The sequence below is a fragment of the Crocodylus porosus genome, unplaced genomic scaffold (assembly GCF_001723895.1).
Source record: "Crocodylus porosus isolate Cpor-Errol unplaced genomic scaffold, CroPor_comp1, whole genome shotgun sequence".
NCBI lineage: Eukaryota > Metazoa > Chordata > Crocodylia > Crocodylidae > Crocodylus > Crocodylus porosus.
This window is the reverse complement of record NW_017728911.1, coordinates 3,762,401-3,781,726: the sequence shown is the minus strand read 5'-3', so window position 1 is coordinate 3,781,726 and position 19,326 is coordinate 3,762,401. Positions and strand designations below refer to the sequence as shown.

Below are 19,326 nucleotides of genomic sequence, written 5' to 3'. Positions count from 1 at the left end.
AGCTCTATCTCTATACTCTGTATCGCACTAAAGCTTCAAACTGACCAGTGACACGTATCTCCATAGCTAGATTTCTCAGCAGAAGGCTTCTTGGGATCTCAAATGATAAGACGTCCATTAACACCTTTCAATTTGTCTGAGTGGATCCCAGCTCCTAAGGTTACTTGGCATTTGGCTACATATTCGTCTACTGTGTGACTGGTACCTGGCACCTATACTGACTTCCCTGGTTGCAGTCCAGGCCTTCCCCACCTGCAGGTTTGTCTACACAGGTATTGAAGAATGAGGGTCCCTTGACCATCCTGGGACCTCTGGTTCTTCTGCAGTGCCTCAGACCCAGACTTCATAGGAGGGATCTAATGCAGGACCATCATGAGCTACACAGTGGCCTTATGTACAGGACTCCATACCTGGCTGGTGCCATGTTCTCCCTCACTCTTGCATTTGCTTTTTGCTCATCTGACAACTTTTCTTTCATTGCGCATCTTGTCAGCACTGAGAATATCTTTGCGCTAAGATCATTCCTGTCTGAGGAACAGGATGAAATTCTCAGAGGAAGCGTGAAGACTCCTTAGGGGCATGTGTCAAAATTGGTACCTCCTTCCCCCCCCTCCCCTTTTTCTCTCCTCCTGGTAAACATAAATAATTTCAGGATCTGTTCGGCAGAACAGCAAATAACTTGCCAGCTACAAACAGTTATGGGTTATAGCACCAAAAACATTTGTATTGCAAACATAAGGTGACTTTTTTACCTATTGCCTCAAGCATTCTTAACACAGCCAGACAAGGTTCTTTGGGTATGTCCAATGTCTTTTATTAGACCAAGTAAAATGGTTGGAGAACTTCTTGTTTGCAAGCTTTTGGGTAAAAAAGGCCATTCATCAGGCTGAGGAAGTGTCTGCAGCTGGTCTATGCTCTTCTAAAAGATACTGAATTTACCCAAAGAAACTTGTCTGCCTGTGTGTCCTTTGACCAACGCTGCTACAACCTACACCCCTTAATGTAGCCAAGAATTTGTCTCTCCAGGCTTTCATCCCTATTGGGATAGGGGGGAGCAAGACCACATGTGCTCTGTTGTACCTAAAGGACCTCACTTCTTGTTAGGGCACACTGGCAAACTTGCAGTGGCGTTTGCCTCTAGATGATGAAATCAGAACAAGTACACAGGGCTTGGGAGTTAGTTCACAATTTTAAAGGCTTTGGGCAATAGAAAACACCATTCTCTACATGAGTATCCTGTAGGTGAGAGCAGCCCATCTGGCCTGTAGAGCTTCCCAGCCTCTATTTTAAGGGCCTCTCTCAAACTATTAAATAATGATACCACATTGACGTAACAATCAGCAGGGCAGTCAGTTGGCACCTGAATGGGACCTGGTGTGTTCACTGCCCTGTCACAGGCTTTCCGTCAGCCTGGCCGACTGCCTCAGCAGAGCAGCTTACCCAGCACAGTTTGTTTGGAGGCAAGTGAGGGAGTGCTCAGAGTGCCAGAACAATTCGTTTTGGAAGCAATTGCACACCTGTTCATATGTTGGTGTAAAACCATTTGATGCCCCTTTCAGCTTTTGTAAATTCATTCCTTTCTCCTTTGCAAAGCTTGCAAAGAATTTTTCCAACTATCTGAGTTGGCCTAATAAGACATCAGATTTGCCTAAAGACCCTTGTCTTCTTTTTTCCCTGTAGCACAAAATACAAGGGGTTTTGCTTTCCTCTTCCCCACCCTCCCACATCCCACAGTGACGAGTTTTTAAAGGGCCTGCTTCTTTTTTTTTTTTTTTTGCCCTTAAATTAGTAGATTAGTGAGCACTCTTATTTGACAAACCCATTTAGGGCAACTGGGAAACGCATCTTTCTTATCATGCTGAAGACTTCATTCCTGGTGACAGTCACATCAGCTCAGAAGTAAAAAAAATTATGCATTAGTGGCTGACCCATGATACATACTGTTCCATAGGGTCACATTTCTCCTCTGAGTAGGTTTGAATGGTGGTTTTTGTTGCTTTTTAACTTAAACCTTCCTGTGCCCTTCCCTGAAGCTCCATTCACTTCTTAGTTGGGAGACTAAACTGCTAGGTCTCTTTAAAGGGCTTGTTTTTGTTGCAATGTGATCTGCCAAGTTGCGTGTATTATTTCCCCACACAGATAGTATGAGAGTCCCGTCCATTTCTACATGAAACTAAAAGCTAGCTGGGATTCCAAGTGTAAAGCAGTGTCTGCTGCATGTCACAGAACTATCTCTACCACAGGTATGAAAGTGGAAGCTCTGTCTATCCTCACAATGTTTCCTGGACCCCCCTTGTTGCTGTCCAGAGTGATGCACAATCTATATATTATGCTTATACTTGTTTAATAATGCTTTGTTATATTATTTTTTTATTTTAATTTGTTACAAGCTGCTTCTCGGTAGTCATTTGATTATAATTGGCATGCAGAAAATAATCCTTTTTAAGTTTTATAATAGCTAAATGAAATTTAAGAGGTGCTGGATGCACAAGGAGAAGTTTATCAAAACAGTTTGTATCTACAACTAACTGATTAAAGTATTCTCTGCAACTATTAAATCTATTATTTCTGGTCATAGTGTCCTTCAAGATCTTTAGAACTGGTATATCTCAACCATTAATCTGGTTTTTATTTCTGGATTAGCAAATGGGAAACCATCTTTCATCTTTTACTCCTAATTGGAGTCCTCAGTTTTGAATGAGTTGATTATTGGAATGACCTAAACTGAAATGAAGAATATCTAGGAGCGCTGGCAGAAAAGCCTGTAGCTACTGAGAACTGATTATCCTTCAGCAAACTTGGGTTCCAGGTGCTTAGCTATTGTCTTCCCCTACTTAGTTTAGTAATTTTGACATTTTTTTAAAGCTTTGGCAGCAAACAGGTGCTGTTGTAATTATGTCATGTGAATGATTTTAAATAGATTTGTGTAGGATTTAATATAGGTTGTCAAATTTTTTAAAGACAAAATGCTTATAATTTGAAATTAAGGAGAACTACTTCTGTAAAAGGGTACAGACAGGACCACCTGAGCTTTGACTTTGCATTTCCAAGGTGCACACTTCCTGCAGTCTGAATCCATGAAATTGGCCATTGTTAAAAACTATAGTTGCTACAGTAAATAACTATCCTGTGTTTGTGTGGAAATCCATTCCCCCTCCCACAGTTTACCTATGTGTAGAAAAGAGATACCATCCAAAAGGGGTATGGTGATTTAATATACACATGCTGCTCTGAGTGTGTTTGGGCAAGTGTCATGTTAAAGTGATTTGACCCAGGATAAGTGTCTTAGAAATTGCCATGTGCTAGTACACTGTTTCCTTTGTATCTGTTTTCTGAAGCTTTTCTGCTCATCTGTGTATTCTTGACGTAAGAGGCCCAAGGACCTTTCAGTCAAGGGAAGGGTGGAAGAAACGTGAGGTGCATTTATTCTCTGCAGAGCGAATAGAAATGCGGCTTTTGCGTCCTCAGCTCTTTGCCCCCCATTTCAGTTGCAGCAAACCCCAGCATATAGAAATATAAACAGTTAGGGCTGGAAGAGACCTTAAGAGGTCACATCTAGTCCAATCCCCTGCTCAGAGCAGGACCATCCCCAACTAGATCATCCTGGCCAAAACTTTGTCTAGCCGGGTTTTGGAAACCTCTAAGGATGGAGAGTTGACAGCCTCTCTGGATAACCTGTTCCAATGTTTTTCTACCCTCCTAGTGAGAAAATTCTTCCTAATGTTTAACTTTAACTTCCCTTGCCGCAACTTGAGAAAGCTGCTCCTTGTTCTGTCATCTGCTGCCACAGAAAACAGTCCAGCTCCATCCTCTGCAACCAACCTTCAGGTAGTTGAAGGCTGCTGTTGAATCCCCTCCATCTCCTCTAAACTAAATAAGCTCAGTTCCCTCGGTCTTTCCTGATCAGTCATGTCTCCCACCATTTTTGTTGCCCTCTGCTGGACTCTCTCCAATTTGTCCACTTCCTTTCTGTTGTTGGGGGGCGCTAAAACTGGACACTACTCCAGATGTGGCCTCAGCAGTGCTGAATAGAGGGGAATAATCACTTCCCTTGACCTACTGGTAATACTCCTACCAATGCAGCCCAGTATGCCATTAGCCTTCTTGGCACCAAGGGCACACTGTTGGCTCATATTCAGCTTATTGTCCACTGTAACCCCCAGGTCCTTTTCTTCAAAAAAGCGTTGGTTTCTTTACGTGGTTTTCCTAGCTTAGAGCATGGGAATTTTTCCAAGACCAGTTTGAATAGGAAAACAGTTGATAGATCCACTGGCTATTAGTTAAAAACAAATCAATAGTATTTTTGGAATAAAATGATCATGTTTTGATTTTGTCACTCTTAAGCTTGTATCTAACCTCAATCAGATCCTTGTAAATAGCTGTACCATGACTGCTTTATGATATAGACTGATGTATAAGTCGCATCTTTTGAGAAATTGTTATTTATGTGAGGAATAGTCTCTGTCCAGTTGCTAGCAATCAATGCAGTGGTTTTGGGCACCAAAAAGATGGATTAGAATTGTGATTTGTGCATACTTCATATCAAACTTAGTGTAAAAGTGGTGAAATTTCTTGTTGCTTTACAGTAAGTGAGATGTTGCTAGATAAATTGATATTATTATACCAAAAGGTTAGAATTTTTGTGTGTTGCATAGGGAAACACAATAAGATACTGGTTTATTGCAGGATCAAACCAATTTAATCAATCCATGGTGCTATTCTGAAAAAAAAATGAAAATCTCCAAAACATTTTGTCAGCCTGTCTACTTTTCAGTTATGAAAACAATTCCTAATACCAGTGATGTATTCTCTCCTTGCGCCTGCAGGATTACGAAGGCCAGAGCAGAAGAGTCAGGGGAATACTTGTGCGTGTTCACGTTTGCTAGCTCTCCTGTAGCCAACATCTCCATAGAAGTGAAAGGTACTCTTGGTTTTTCTCTTCTGAAAGCTAAGTGTTTGAGCAGTTTCCTTCCCTTTCTTTTCTTGGATCCATGTTGCTATTTGCCCTCTTTGGGTATATTCACTTTACAGGATTAACTCAAGTTGACCCATATTTCCCTTATTACCTATCACAAAGTAGAACGATTACTGTACTGTCATGCATGCAAGGCTAAGATTTCTGCGGCTGCCTGTGAATGCTTTCGTGGCATACTGTGGGGAGTATTTTGTCCCTTTTGGGATTGCTGAGTATAAAGGTTATGAACCCAGCATCTTAGAAAAGTAAACCCATTTGAAGTTGACCCACACCAGATTTTTGCTGGGGAGCCACATTTAAAAGGTGGCAAAGTATGGATGATCCTCACCAAGGATTGACGTTAGATTTCAGTTACTTCCCTTCAGGGACACAGTTTTTTTCTCCTGCTCTGTCCATTTAATACTGAACTGATGTCTTTTATGAACTATTTTGGAGATTTAAATCGTTGGTACTTAATAGATTATGAATGTAATTTTAAAGAGAGGATCCAACAGTACAGTCAATTTATATTTTTGGCCAGTGGTTCTTTCTATTACTAACTAGCTGCATTAAACTTTCTATTCCTGTTTAAAAGGAAATGGCCCTGTCTAGAGACTCTACCATAGCGGCGGTCAACTGTTTGTGATACACTTGCCACAAATTTGAGTCCAAACAATGAGAAAGTGCCATTATAATCAGCTACCACAACTGCCCAGTGCTACCAAATCCCATTGCCAGCAGGTTATGACAACAGCTGAATTTGCCAACAACTACCCTCAAAGCTCCCACAGGGGCAAACCCTCAAGCCAGCACCAGCTCTTCTCTCCTCACCCCCAGTTCTTGCCCCATTGCTGGGGTCCCCTTTCACTCAGTGTCCAGGGCTTGCGTGCCAAACACAGTGGCTGCCTGTGCCACTTGTGGCCTGTATGCCATGGGTTGGCTGGCACTGCTCTAACATATTCTTGTGATTTGCTTGTTTTGTTCACTTTGAATAATTAACAAAGCAATTGGCCCAGGCGAGAGAGAGAGAACTTTCCCCTCAACAGTAGCTACTGCTTTTTTCTCTGATCTTTTTCAGGCTGAACTCAGTGCATTAATGAAATACTGATTAGCTTTGTTAATCAAAGGCAGCTAAGAATCTTTGGGGGTCCAAATGCTAACAGTCAACTTGGGCATTCCTTGGCTTTTGTTGCTCTTTGCTTTATAAAGATGTCATAAACCAAACTAATTTGAATGTCTGGATTTTTGTTAGAGTCACTCGGTTCCAATCCTGCCTACACATTTCCTATTTAAAAAATGTAAAGGCTTGTACATGGCTTCTTTTCAGTCTGTCAAGAAGCAAAGGGAAACAGATCATTGTCTCCTAACTATTGGTATCCCCATTCCAGTTCACGTAGAGTAGCCTCTGATTTGTCATCAGATAGGTTCCTGTGATATAGCATAAGGAAGGCCTTTGGTAAACAGAAATAGTTAACTGATACCTTAGGAATTTCAGACCTCTACCAGGAGACACAGCTTAACTGGACTACTAAATTAGTTGGGAAAGTGAAGGTGAGAGACCAGGTATTGCAACAGGGTCTGAGTGACATTTATTTGATGTTTAAAAAATAATAACTAGGAGTAAAGGGAGTTGCATCATCATTTCTAGCAAGTAAAGCAGTGGTATAGGACATACACTATTGCCATGCAAACAGAGGATTTTAATCCAGTTATAACAAGAAAAGTGGTTTAATTCCTGTCTTGATTCAAGGATTTCTTTTTGAAGTGGCATCTGAGAGGGGATCTTAGCAAGGGTATCTAGAGAAGTTGGACCTGGTGATATATGGAGTATGTTGGTTGCTGGCTTTCCAAGGAGCAAGTGAATTCTACATGCTATTGTGATTTTTTGAATTGTCACCATAGAAAAATAGCTACAAAATTATTGTAATGCTCAGCCCTAAAACACCACTGACTCAAAGAAGAGTACAGCCTCTTTAGGACTAGGGGAAGAGAAAGGAAATGCACTTGTTTCAATCAGGAGTCTGTGAGAAGCAACCACAGATACATAACTCTGAGTAGGTAAGACTTGGGGCCAGTCTATTCCATCTGTTAGACAACCAGATTAATTTAGCTGTAAAACTGCTATCCTATTCCACTCTGTTCACGTGCCTGAAAACCTGTTTTCATGCTTAGGTACCTAATAAGTAGAAAAGGAAGGATATGGCCGTTTGTTGCTTTGTTTGAATTGCCTTAAGTACAAGGCATGCTTGTTTTTGGGAACCTGTAGATTAGGTGCAGTTTTTTTGCCTCTTATTCCTGCTGAATTTTCTGTTTAATGTTTCTTTATTAATATGCCCTTGGAATTAGGCTGCTTTGGGGATGATACTTACAGGCCATCTCCAGAGGAGGGAAATGTAACAATTTAGCTTTGATAAAGGACAGAAGATGGCCCCTTTCTGTTTAGAGCACTTTCAGAAGATGTAGGCTGTGCATTATCCAAAGTGTGGCTGCCATGCCATTCATGGGCAGTTAAGAACACTGAAAAAAAAACCCTGGGAATCATGAGGAGTGGCAGGAGCATGGGATTATGGAAGGGGAAATCCTGTTTCCTGGATTGAACCATTGACACAAAGGGCAGAAGCATAAAAATAGTTAATTACACTAACCACTTTCCATAGATAATTACACATAAATATACATGACTGAGTACTCATTACCAATTATAAGTTAATGACTGTTAAGCACCACTCTTGGGAGAAGTGATACTTGCAGTTTGCACAGCAGTCAGTAACTTGGACTCATTGACCCTATTCTTCAGGCACTCTTTGTAATGCCGTGGCTATTCCTAGCCTATGCCGTTGTACAAATCTCTATAAACAGACAGGAATGTATTGGGTGTTGATGAAATGGGACTCCTTATCAAGTCTCCTGTAAAATCAAATTGTAGCATGCAAATTTACTTTGCCACTAAGCTTTCACACAATATATGTAATGATAACATAGGGCTATATGTAGGACAGTTTAAGATGAAGATTGCAAGATAACTACAAGCTAGGGTGTCCAAGAATTGCATTTAAATTTGTTCTGTTCAAAGAGCTGATTTAATACTGCAAGAGTTATTGCATTAATACTAGAACTTGCATGGTCTCTTGCATAGAATTTCACTGAATCACATCCTCATGTTAGTTCTGAAATGAAGTATTGCTAATTTTTTATTTTGGAGGTGGTGATTAGCTTACTGCTCCAACAGTAAAGTTAGCCAGTGGAAAACTTTGTGGTACGTTTTCTGAAGTCAGGTGCATACATTTGCATGTCACTTTATACAGATAAACAATGATTCCCAAATTGGATCCGAGTACATGCACGTGACCACTTAATATTCAACTGACCCTGGCTGTGGTCAGATGTTACATCTATAGTATTACAGAAGTGCAGCGTATAGATGTTCGTGCTCCCTCTGCGGTACAAAAATAGTTGAAGTGCCACAGAAATGTTCTTGGATGAAATGAGAGAGTAGCGGGCTAGGTAACTGTGCTTAGCTCAAACAGTCTTGGTTTGCAGTCTTTGTTGATTTGTCTCTGCTTCCTTGGGGCAAACTTCCTCTATGCAGGAATCAACATAAACAGTAAAACAAACACTCAGATAGCAAATGGTGTTTTCCCAGACCTAGAAAGAGTGCCCAGGCTTGGTTTTGTCACCAGGAGCCCACACTCTTCCCTGTCACTCTTGTTCTCTCCAGTAAACTTGCAGTCTCTTGGCTTCACTCAGGGTCCTCTTCCAGACCCCCAGGAGAGCAGCAACTCTGGCATGGCCTTTGAAGCTCATCCAAGAGCCTCAGAGCTCTCCCCCTCAGCTCCCTTGTAGGAGCCTTTTAACTCCCACGGGCCAGCTAATTACCCCATCAGCTGGCTCAGTCTTCTGAGGCAGGCTTACAATCAGTTTCTGCTTGCCTATAGTTGGGCTGCAGCCCAAGGGATGTAGCCTACTACAGGAAGCTTCTCTGTAGTGCTGGGGGGGTTTTAGCACCACCTATAACATCTGTATGTTATGCTGTAATATATTGGAGGGAGGGGAGCTTTTGGTCGTCCCTTAGCCTCCCATAATGCTCCATTCCTCCTTCCAAAGGGGGAGCGAGAGTGAGGTTGAACAGTCACTGAGCACAGCTTTGAAGGAGTAGGGAAGTGCTGCTGGCTGACTGCTCGCTGACTACCACTGTCATCAGAGCTGCAGTCCACCCCAAGATGGGCTGTCTGTGAGTGTACCGAAGCCCCCAATCCTGGGGGGGGGCAGCTTTGCTTGCCACAGTGGTAGTGGGCTGTCAAATGAGCAGGTAGGCTGCTCACTGATAGGCTCCCCTTCCCTATTGTGTGGGTGGATGGGTGGGTGGAGGGCAGTAAGAGCCACAACCAAGCAAGCCACTGTTGCCGCCAGCCCTTGGCTGGACAATATGTCCCTGAATGCCTTGGCACTGATTTTGTAGCACTCTTTTTTTGAGCAGGGTGTGAATCTGCACATCTGTCCTCCCTTATAGTGCTGTTTTTGTAGCTTTTCAAAGTGCACTACAAATGTACATCTGGCCATGGCCCCTGGGTGCATGTGTATTGGATATTTATGCTCATAAATTAAGCATAGAACTGGTCGCTTAGTTTCAGATGTAACTTTGTAAATCTGGTCTTGGATATGAGTTCCTCCAGAACAAAATACTGATTTCTGGGACAACCTGGAATTGAACTCATTGTGGCATGTCTGCTGAAATGTAATCTAAGCAGCATCAGAGCTGCTGGACTTTTGTTCCCTTGCCTGTTTATAGCCTTTCTTTATGTCTGTCAGTCTCAATAACTGCTCCATGGGTAAATAGAGTCCAGGAACATGTGAATCACTTGTAAACTTGCACAGTGGATTTCAAACAGAACTGAATGTGTCTGGAAAACAAATTTAAAATAATGTTGTCAAAATTAGTCCCCCGACTTAACTATAACTACCTTTTTAAAATGAGAGGTAAGTAGCCATGTTAGTCTGCAGTTAGGCAGAAAGCTAGGAAGGGTGGCATCCTGGAGACCAACTTCTTCAGACCCCTCCAAACAAGTTTGTTTATAAGATGCCACCCTGCCCTGCCTCCTTTTAAAGCGAGGGACAGTGTTCTGCTTCCACCTCAATCTTCTAGCATTAAACTTCTTTTTTAAGATTATTTAGTCTGCAGTCCCACTCTTTAATGTTTAGCTTCAAAAAGCACATTGTTTACTCCTCTCCTTTTATTGGGAGCTGTAGGACTCGCAAGCTAGTTTGAATAAGCTTGTTAGAAAGCTTGTGATCATCTAACAAACGTAAAATGAACATAGAAACACTTATTTCATTAGTCTTTCTGTTTTGAAGGGTATTTTACATTCAGTAGAGGTGTGTTTTCCCCTTCCTTCATTCTTGCTTTTGCAGTGAAATGTTCAGTAGAGGTCAGTCCAGTGTTTTGTCATCTGAACCTTGAGGGTGAGCCTTTCTGTCAGCCTAGATGAACTGTTTTTTAAGCTTATTTCTTCTCCTTGTTTGCAGTCTTTTTCAATTTTGCCCCTGTTCTGCTTGGGACAGGTTTGTTTCTGCTGAAGCACTGTCATTCAGATCTCAGCAAATCTCCAGAATAATATAAAATAGAGGATAAAATATTTCCTCTGGGGGAGGGATGGGAGGAAGAGTTAAAGGGTAAAAGGTGTCTGTGCATCATCCTTACACTTCTTGGCAACAAGCTTGTTTTTCTGCTTGTCCTGATCCTCTTTCCACCATAGCATACATGCTGCTAAATTGCTATAGCCACAACCCTGAGATGAGTCAGGAGCAGCTCCAACCAGAAGTTTCCAGTTCTTCATGTATATCCAAGCAGAGGAAATTCATAAGGATCAAGGCTCCAAAGAGGCTGTAAGATGACCCCATTGAAAGTAGAAGACACCATTCTCTCCACCTTGCCTTGCCACCAAAAGGAAAGCACTTTGCCCCGAAGCATGAAAAAAATAAGACTTATTGCTTCTCTTTTTCCACCCACAAAGGATCCTTTGACCTCCCCTTCTGTCTCATTTATGTTGTTGGGGAATTAGCTTCTTAAATAATAAACTTGGGGTAGTCATCACTGGGTGCTAGCAGCCAGTTTCCAGGGGAATCATTTCTGAAGAACACTTACCTTAACATCCTCCCACTTCAGAGGCATTTAGCTTCTACATACAATGCCTGCACTTCTAATGCAATGCTTTGGCCTTGAGCCAAACAAAAGGATAAAGAGCCTTTAAGAAAATGAATGCTCCTTCCACTGACTCTTAGGCAGGAAGGTGTGTCTGTAATTCTCTGCCATGATCACTGGCTAGTCTGGCCCCAGCTGTTCCAGGAAGCCAATGCAGCAATTTTACAACAAAAAAAGAGCTCTGATCACCAGGGCTGTGTGAAGCTTCGGTCACTGATTTGATCCGGCGGAGATTTGGCCTGATTTGGCAGCTGAATCTCCGAATCCAAATTGAATCAGGAGGCCCTTTAATCACTCTGAATCAAATCAGAAGCCTCCAAATCAATTCAGAGACATTCAATAATTCGGATGTAGGCACAGCTTTAAATGCTTTTTCCTACATACGTCAAGATACCAGGTGGCTCATGAACACTGCGATGCTGGGATACATGGAGTGTCCCACAGGAGTGCAGGGGGGTCCCCAGTGCGCTTGGCGGTGCACCCAGAAGTGGACCAGAAGCACCCCTTGGCTTGGCAACTGGTGCCTCCTGGGTTAGGGGGCACCCAGGGTCCACCCGTGGCTGATTGCCAAGCCAGGGTGGGGCACGTGCTCAGCGGTGAACCCAGAAGTGGACTAGAAGTACTTCTGGTCCACTTCCGGGTTCGCTGCCGAGTACACCCTGCACTCCTCCTGTGGGATGCTTCATCCACCCCACCATTGCAGTGTTCATGAGCTGCGCCTGGTACCTCGAGGCATGTAGAAAAAACATTTAAAGCTGTGTCTATGGCTGAATCACTGATTTTTCCAAATCAGCATCAAATCTCCAAATTCAGATTCGGCTGAATCAAATCGGCGACAGTGATCCGAATCAGCAGTCTGATCTCTGTCCTCAATTCAGTCATAATTGACTGTGGCCTGTTTCGCACACCGCTACTTACCACCCTCACAGAACTGCTGTATCTTGCAGTTGAAGTTATCAGGGCAAACAGTATCTACGCTGGCAGAGTCCCCAGACTGGAGAGGTCCTGGCTAATCTTTTCCTAGTTTGTGGCTCAGCACCTGTCTGGATATGCCTGGCCATGACTTTAGATGCCCAACTTCTTGCCTTTTCCAACAAGAACTCAGGTTTTGGGTGGACAGGTCATACTCCATAAAAGGACTCTCCATGCCAGGCTCTAAAGTGTGTTACCGGGGGCATCCTTTGCATTTACTCTTTCAGTGTAGTACTATACCCTTGGAGAAGTGCAGAGAAACCAAATGAACTTCTAACCTGCCAACTCATCCTCTTGAGATATCTCATACATAAATGCTCCTTTTAGATGCTTAAAATTTGATATATGCAAGAATGTTTTTACCCACTTCTACTCTTCCTAGTAAGTATTTTTAATGGGAATGTTGCAAAGGGCTATAGAAATTGGGCTATGGTTCTGACCTATTCTGCATGACAGCTGTTGATATACATCCAATTCTGCCTTTAGATAGGTCCATGCTGTTTTCATTTGTTTCCACTGGAAGCAATGGGACAAATCCCTCCTTGAAGTCAGAAGCAGCATTGTAGGTCATGTTCGAAAGGAAATCCTTTCTGGAGTGCTCTGCAGACTTCCCATTTCAGCTGACTGGTACAGTATCTTCTGTGGTGGTTTACACGGTCTGCTTGAAGATGTGAGGGTGGTAAAGAAGTTCATCCCCGCTTAATGTGATCTTCTGCAGGAAAAAACTGTTTCTCTTTCATTGGCTTCAGTGTTTCATTCCACACTACGCTGTAAATGAAGAGATTTCTTACCCACAGCAGGAAAAGTGTTGCTTATATCAAGAATGTCTCTCCTGGTTTAGAATGTAATGAATTAAGTTTAGCCAAGATGTAATATTAAATTGAAATCTAATTATGACACGGACTGGTTTTTGTTGCTGTCCTAGACTTCATTTCAGAGAGGTCTGTTGCATTGAGGTATATAGTATTTTCCTCTCTTTATAGCAGACACCGAAGGAAAAAAATGCATAAATAATGATATTTTATAAAAAATGAATTATTTTCCTGCAAGGTGGTGAGGTAACGCAGAGGGAAAAAGCTTTAGCCCATTTTTACTGGGAAGGCAGCAGCTGCTGCATACGACTCATCCGCAGGTACCCAGCAAATTGAGGTCAAAGCTGGGTTCCAAGTTTGGGCGTTCCTGGCTTCCAGTGTGCTAAACACTGCTGTTCAGCTTAAATGAAAACTAGATCACGTATGAACAGAAGCTGTTTCACTCCATGCTTACCAAACCTCTCCCTTGCTCTGCTGGCTCTGGACCAGAACTGTATAAAATATCCCTTAAATTAGAGGAGGATATTTTCCTATTTCTGATTTGCTGACCCAGGTCAGCCAGGCTGGTCTGAAGTTCATTGCAGTAGGCATAGTGAAACGCACTGACAGCTGGTCAGAAGGTTAGCAAAATAAATATCAGGCTAACTTCTCAGCCATTCATGACACCAGCTAGCATTAGGAAGCTCTAGATTATTAATATTCCACACAATGCTCCCATCAGACTGCCTGCTAGAAATAGTCAAGGTCCTGCTGGAATTGGAAATGACTGCTGCATAACTATGCCTAGCAGTGAAGAAAGCAGAATGTATTCTTGTCACTCAGGCTCTCTTTGGGATAACCCAGCAAAGTTGTCCTTTCCTTAAAGGACTGTAATTATCTCCTGACTCTAGGAGAATGCTAGGTCACCCTGCAGCTGGCATGATGGTGTCCTAGAAAGCTTCTCCCCAGCCCTGGTTTTTTTTTTCCTCACAGGTTGCTGGTGGAGTAAAAGTGGGCCAGCATTAGCAGTGCTGATTTACTTCACCTTCCTCCTCTGCAAGGCTCTGCTCTGCTTCTCTCTGCTGATCTATGGCATTGAAAACTGTGCTGACAGATGGAGACTGTGTGAGGCTGCAGTTTAAGCCGATGAATCCTGTTTCTCCCTTTCCTAATGGGAGTAATTTACAGTCCCTCTTGATTTAATCCTGTGATGTCAGCTTTGGGACTGTCACCTTGCTGCCTGGTAGTCTGTCTTTTCTGCTTTCCAGCCCCTGCCTGTTGTGTTCAATAAAATGGGACATAATCCTTGCATAGCACACCCTAAACCAATGCAAAACGCACAAGATCGTCTCTTGGGCTTGCTGTGGTTACTTATCTCCTTCTATTACCCCATGGCTGTTTCCCAAATTTAATGGCGAAGTGTCCTTCATAACAGTTAAGGGCCTATGTCACAGGCCCTTGCATTGTGCTTACCATCTTTCAGAGCAGATGATGGAATTCCCTTCTTCCTGCAAGAACTGATGTCCTGTTGTCCAAATACCTCATCTCTGTTTGAGGTTGTAGGCTGTGGACTATCTCCAGGGATGGAGGCTGCAGATGGAGCCTGGTCCTCGCATACAGCAGAACACTAACCCTCAAGCAGATTTTACTGATCTCTTAAAGACCCTCCACTGTTAAAAAAAAAAAAAAAAAAATATATATATATATATACATATATATATACATACACACACACACACACACACACACATTTGTCTTTGGAACTTTGCCTGCCAGAAATAACTATACTCTAAAATCTTTAAAATGGGGTTAAAACAGTCCTTTGAGTATATACTTTGAATATAACTCTAGAAGAGATGGTTAGATCTAACATAGCCAGACCTTCTCTGTAGTATGAATTCCAGGATGTCACTCAGTTCTTGTCTGAGCTAGATCATCTTTTAGGGAGGGAAAACCATCCAATCTTGAGTTTAAAAATGTCACTGATGGCAAATCTACCACAACCATTGGTAAGTGGTTCCAGTAGTTAATAGTCCTATCTTTAAATTGTCTTATTTCTAAGCTAAATTTGTCCTGATTCCATTGCCAGCTGTTGGATCTTGTTTGACTTTTGAAGAGCCCAGTATAATGTGGTTATAAACTGTTTTATGGCATTTCCTGTTTAATTGGGCTTCTTTGGTAAAAAGATGCTGTAAATCAAAATGAGAAGGAAAAAAAAACACTTAAAAGATTTTTTTCCCCCCAAGTGTCAGAACCTACCATTAAAATTGGAAAATTTTCTAGTGGTCAGTGTTTGTTAGTGATCTGATTTGAGGTTAGCCACTACCTCTTCTGGGTAGTATCCAGTGTGTATTGATGTGCTAAACCAGTTTTGTACAGTAAGAGCCTTCCTTGCTTTGTTTTTGTTTTTGTGGCTTAGACTGAGCCTGGAAGTCAGACTCCTGTAGCCTAAACTGGTTCTGCCATCGAATTCTCTTTCTGGCCTTGACCAGTGACATGGTTTGTGGTCTGTCTGCATCTTTCTGTCTAGGATCTTTGTTAAGCTCATCTAGATCCTAGGTTTACTGTTTATAAAGTATTGCTACATGCCATATAGGGGCATACCAGCGAATGATCAAAAATCTGTCTGGATGGGAATGTGGATCTGAAATGCTGTTCTTGCACTGATAATCAGCTAGTTTCTTCCCGTGAATGAGGCAAGTTTGGGTGTTGCAATGCCCACCTATCCTGGAGTTCACCAATCTAGCCTAAGCCTATTTTAAAGCAATACTGTTAAATTTGTCGCTTGACTTTCAGAAAAGAATTTTGCTAGATAAATTCATAAGCTTTTTCAGATACTTTAAATGCTCTCTAACACCCACCTTCCCCTTTATTTTTTTAATGTAAAATAGCTGTCCCTGTTGAAATCATGGGAGCTTCATTGGCTGCTAGTTCTGGCTAACAAGAACATTCATAAGTTGCAGCATAATTATATTTGCTAGCAAGGGCCCTTACTTTGTCCAATACTTTTGGAGGCAGTGCCTATTCCATTTGCTGTGACTGACCCAAATATTATATTTTTGTCTAGTTCCCCAAACTTGCTTCCAATTGTACGTGTGCTGTAAGGAAAGTGAACTTTTTAATCCTCTTCTCAGTAGAAATGATTGTCACTGCCTTTCTTTGTGTAAACTCAAGAGATGCAAAGGAAGCTCTTGTATTTGAAAGGTCCCTGGAAAAACTTTGTCTGGGTTCTTTTGGAGCTCTCACATTGGACTTAAACTGGATTAACAGATCAGTGTCCAGTGGTCACATAGCAGGCCACGTGTGACAATATTAGCAGGCTAGAAAGCGAATGGGTTTTAAAGGTGGTGGTCACTGCAGCACACCATGCCATCTGCGAAGTGAAGGTTCAGCTCAGGCAGCCCATTGATCCATCATAATCTCTCATGAGGCATTATGCTGTGACAGGCTGCAGAGGCAAAACTGGCAAAGTGAATAGCCACAACCCTTTTAACAAATGCATGCATCACGTGATCTGGGAGAAGGGCCTTATTGTGTGTATTCATCCCTCTACTCTGTGAGCTCCCGAACAGGGTGGCTGGGAGAGCCTTGAGATAGAGGAAAGGCTTCTAATCCAGCCCTGTTACCAAGTAACTAGCCCTCATTTGTGAAGCAAGTATCATTAGAGTAGCTACCTTACTGTGCTGGCAAGCCCCTAAGTTGGCAGAGAGGAAGGACTAGCTGGAGAATGACTCTTGTGAGGAGTCCTCAACACTGAACCTCTTCATTTGCTTCCCTCTCCACACATACTTAGGGCCCTACCGAATTCATGGCAGAAGTGGGCTGCGTTCCTGCTGTTTTAATCTTGCAGGTTCCCCTTCGCATCCCTCCTTCCCACCACTGATTGATGGAGTGGGCCCACTTGCAGCTTGCTCCTGATCGGCAGGGAAGTAAAAACTATGGTTTTAAGCACGGCACCGTTTTTTGCCTCCCTGCCAGTCAGAAGCAAGCAGCGGGGCCACCAGGGCCCCTCAGTCAGTGAGCGGCTGGAGGCAAACATGGTGCCATGTTTAAAACCATGGGTTTTGCTTCCTTACCAATCAGGGAGTCAAGTGGGCCCCCCTCTACCAGTCGGCAGCGGAGAAGTGTGCAGGGGAGCTTGCAAGATTAAAGGAGCCACAGTGCAGTCCACTTCTGCCATGAATTCAGTTGGGCCCTACGCGTACAGTTCTAGCAAGAAATACCTAAAAGCCTGCAGATTATCCCTGTTCTTCTGTTGAGTTACGGGGTCGAAAGATATGGGGATTGTTCTCGCTGTGCAAGTTCTGCTTGGCCTGGAAAGGCAGGTGCCTGGTGTTGGAGATTTTGTAGGTTTAAATTTCTGTTCGAGGCATTGGAACTTGAGAGAGCCACATTCAAAGAGTAGTTTGTAAATGCAGAGCTTCTGTTTGTGTTTTGTAGCTGCCCCTGAAATCATTGGCCACAAGCGAAGCGAGAACAAAAATGAAGGGCAGGAAGCAGTTCTGTATTGCAAGTCTGTGGGCTTCCCGCATCCTGAATGGACATGGCGCAAGAGGATCAATGATGTGCTTGAGGTGAGTGAACCTGAATTTAGCCTGCATGACATATCCATTAGAAAGCAACATGGAATCTTTATCCACTGCCAGCTTGTGGGCACTCTGAAAAATCAAGATTATTTTTGTAAGTCTCTTTGAAAGTTCAGTGAACTAGAGCAAAAACTTGTTTTCCATAGCAACAATCCTGCTTACGTTGCACTACAGCTGGCGACTGCATATTGATAGGTGTTTGTCCTCCATTCTTGTGGAAGAAAAGCTATTCACTGCACTTGCTCCTGGGCATGACAAAGACATTAACTGCTAACAGCATGGAAAGATGGTGTAATTTGCGCTGGGCAGCTTAAACAGGAAAGGCAGTTTTCTGAAATATTTTCAGCATTGTATTGGCTGTTTTCATTTGAAACTTAAAAGTAAGTTCTCCAGGTACATTGTTCAGTTTGCAGACTGACTTCCCGAAATGATAATTCACAGTCAGTTTTGAGAAACTACCATTAAAGTTAGTTACTTGCCTTTTATATAACAATGCAAACTGGATCGTAGAATCTCGAGTGCAGCCAGGAAACATCGCTGAACTTTCGGTATTACTGCACTGCAGTTGATGCAAAAGCTGGAACATAAACTGTTCCATCTTGGGTAAAGCTTTTCAGCCAGTGCTCTGTGCAGAAGATAGCCATTTTTTTGTTGTTTGGTTTTGTTTTGGGCTTTGGGGTTGGGGGGGCGCCATGATGCCTGCCACTGTTGATATAACTTATGAAATGAGATTTGTTACTGTCACCTTCATTCAAGCTAAGATCATACAATGTTTGCTACACGTGCATATTTTTCCATGCAGCTACTTATGTCTGAGCCAGAAGATTTAATGAGAGGTTGGGTTGGCAGGCAAGGCCAAGACCTTCACTTGGTCTTTACCTACTGTGATGTGCCTGGGATTGAGAAACTAGCTCATCAGTGGAGAAATGATGCAGCATTTCTAGTAGGAATTATGACATTCTCCTTGACTGAAAGTTTTTCTTCATTAATTACTGGTCAGCAAAGTAAGAGTGTTGTTAAAGGCAGGTTAGCATCGTGCCTCTGTTCTCATCTGGTGTTCCCTGTGTTTGTGACCTGAGCCCTTTTCCCACTGGTCCGCCTGTGTATCTTGATCCTGGCCTCAGTTGTTTCAGTGTTCAGAGAACCTGCAGCTGGCTCGAGTAGGACCTTGTATTTATGGGCTAGGTTGAAACAAGATGCTCAGTAGGGAATTGAGAATAATGAACTTGGAGAGGAAGGGAAGGTGAGAGTGTTGGCTGCCGAAATGAAATCTTGGAAAAAAACCTGATTTGAATTTTTTCTCACCAAAATAAGCATTGAAAAATTCTGTTCAAAACTAAATGTTTTATCTGACTTTTTGAAATGGAACATGTCCAGGACTTGCAATAAAGCAGTGGAAATAAAAGCTAACTGTAAAAAGCTGTTGGAGAAAGAGGGGGATAAAGACACACTGCTTTTAGCCAGCAGCAAACTGGTTACAGCCTTCAGTGGCCTACAGTTTCCTCTTCTCCTGTCTGCCCTAACTACCAGATTGTGTGGTCCTGTGAAGTCTCTCAAGCTCACCTTTTAACACTCTCTCTCCCTCTCCCCTGTTTGCCTAAACCAGCACTTGCTGGAGCAAGATCTGCAACCCTAATGAATGTCATAACAATCAAATCCATCACACTAATCATTCTTACTCTGCCACAGTGACTTTCAGACCAAGTGAAGCAACTGCGCTAGGAGGGACTGAAAAAGACCTCCTCAGAATACCCTATGTCCAGGTGATTAGGGCACTCCCTTGCAAGGTGGAAAGATCCCAATACAAGTGTATTCATGGAGTCT

At 42.7% G+C, this 19,326-nt stretch overlaps 1 protein-coding gene across 2 annotated transcripts in view; it reads left to right on the top strand.

The window, feature by feature from the left end:
• The window catches only part of NPTN (neuroplastin), a 43,753-nt gene that overhangs the window by 9,002 nt on the left and 15,425 nt on the right, over nucleotides 1-19,326 (top strand). For both annotated transcript variants that reach the window (XM_019533296.1, XM_019533295.1), the window contains exons 3-4: nucleotides 4,827-4,921; nucleotides 17,357-17,490. In XM_019533296.1, coding sequence (XP_019388841.1) covers nucleotides 4,827-4,921; nucleotides 17,357-17,490 — 229 coding nt within the window. The remainder of the gene's footprint in view (nucleotides 1-4,826; nucleotides 4,922-17,356; nucleotides 17,491-19,326) is intronic.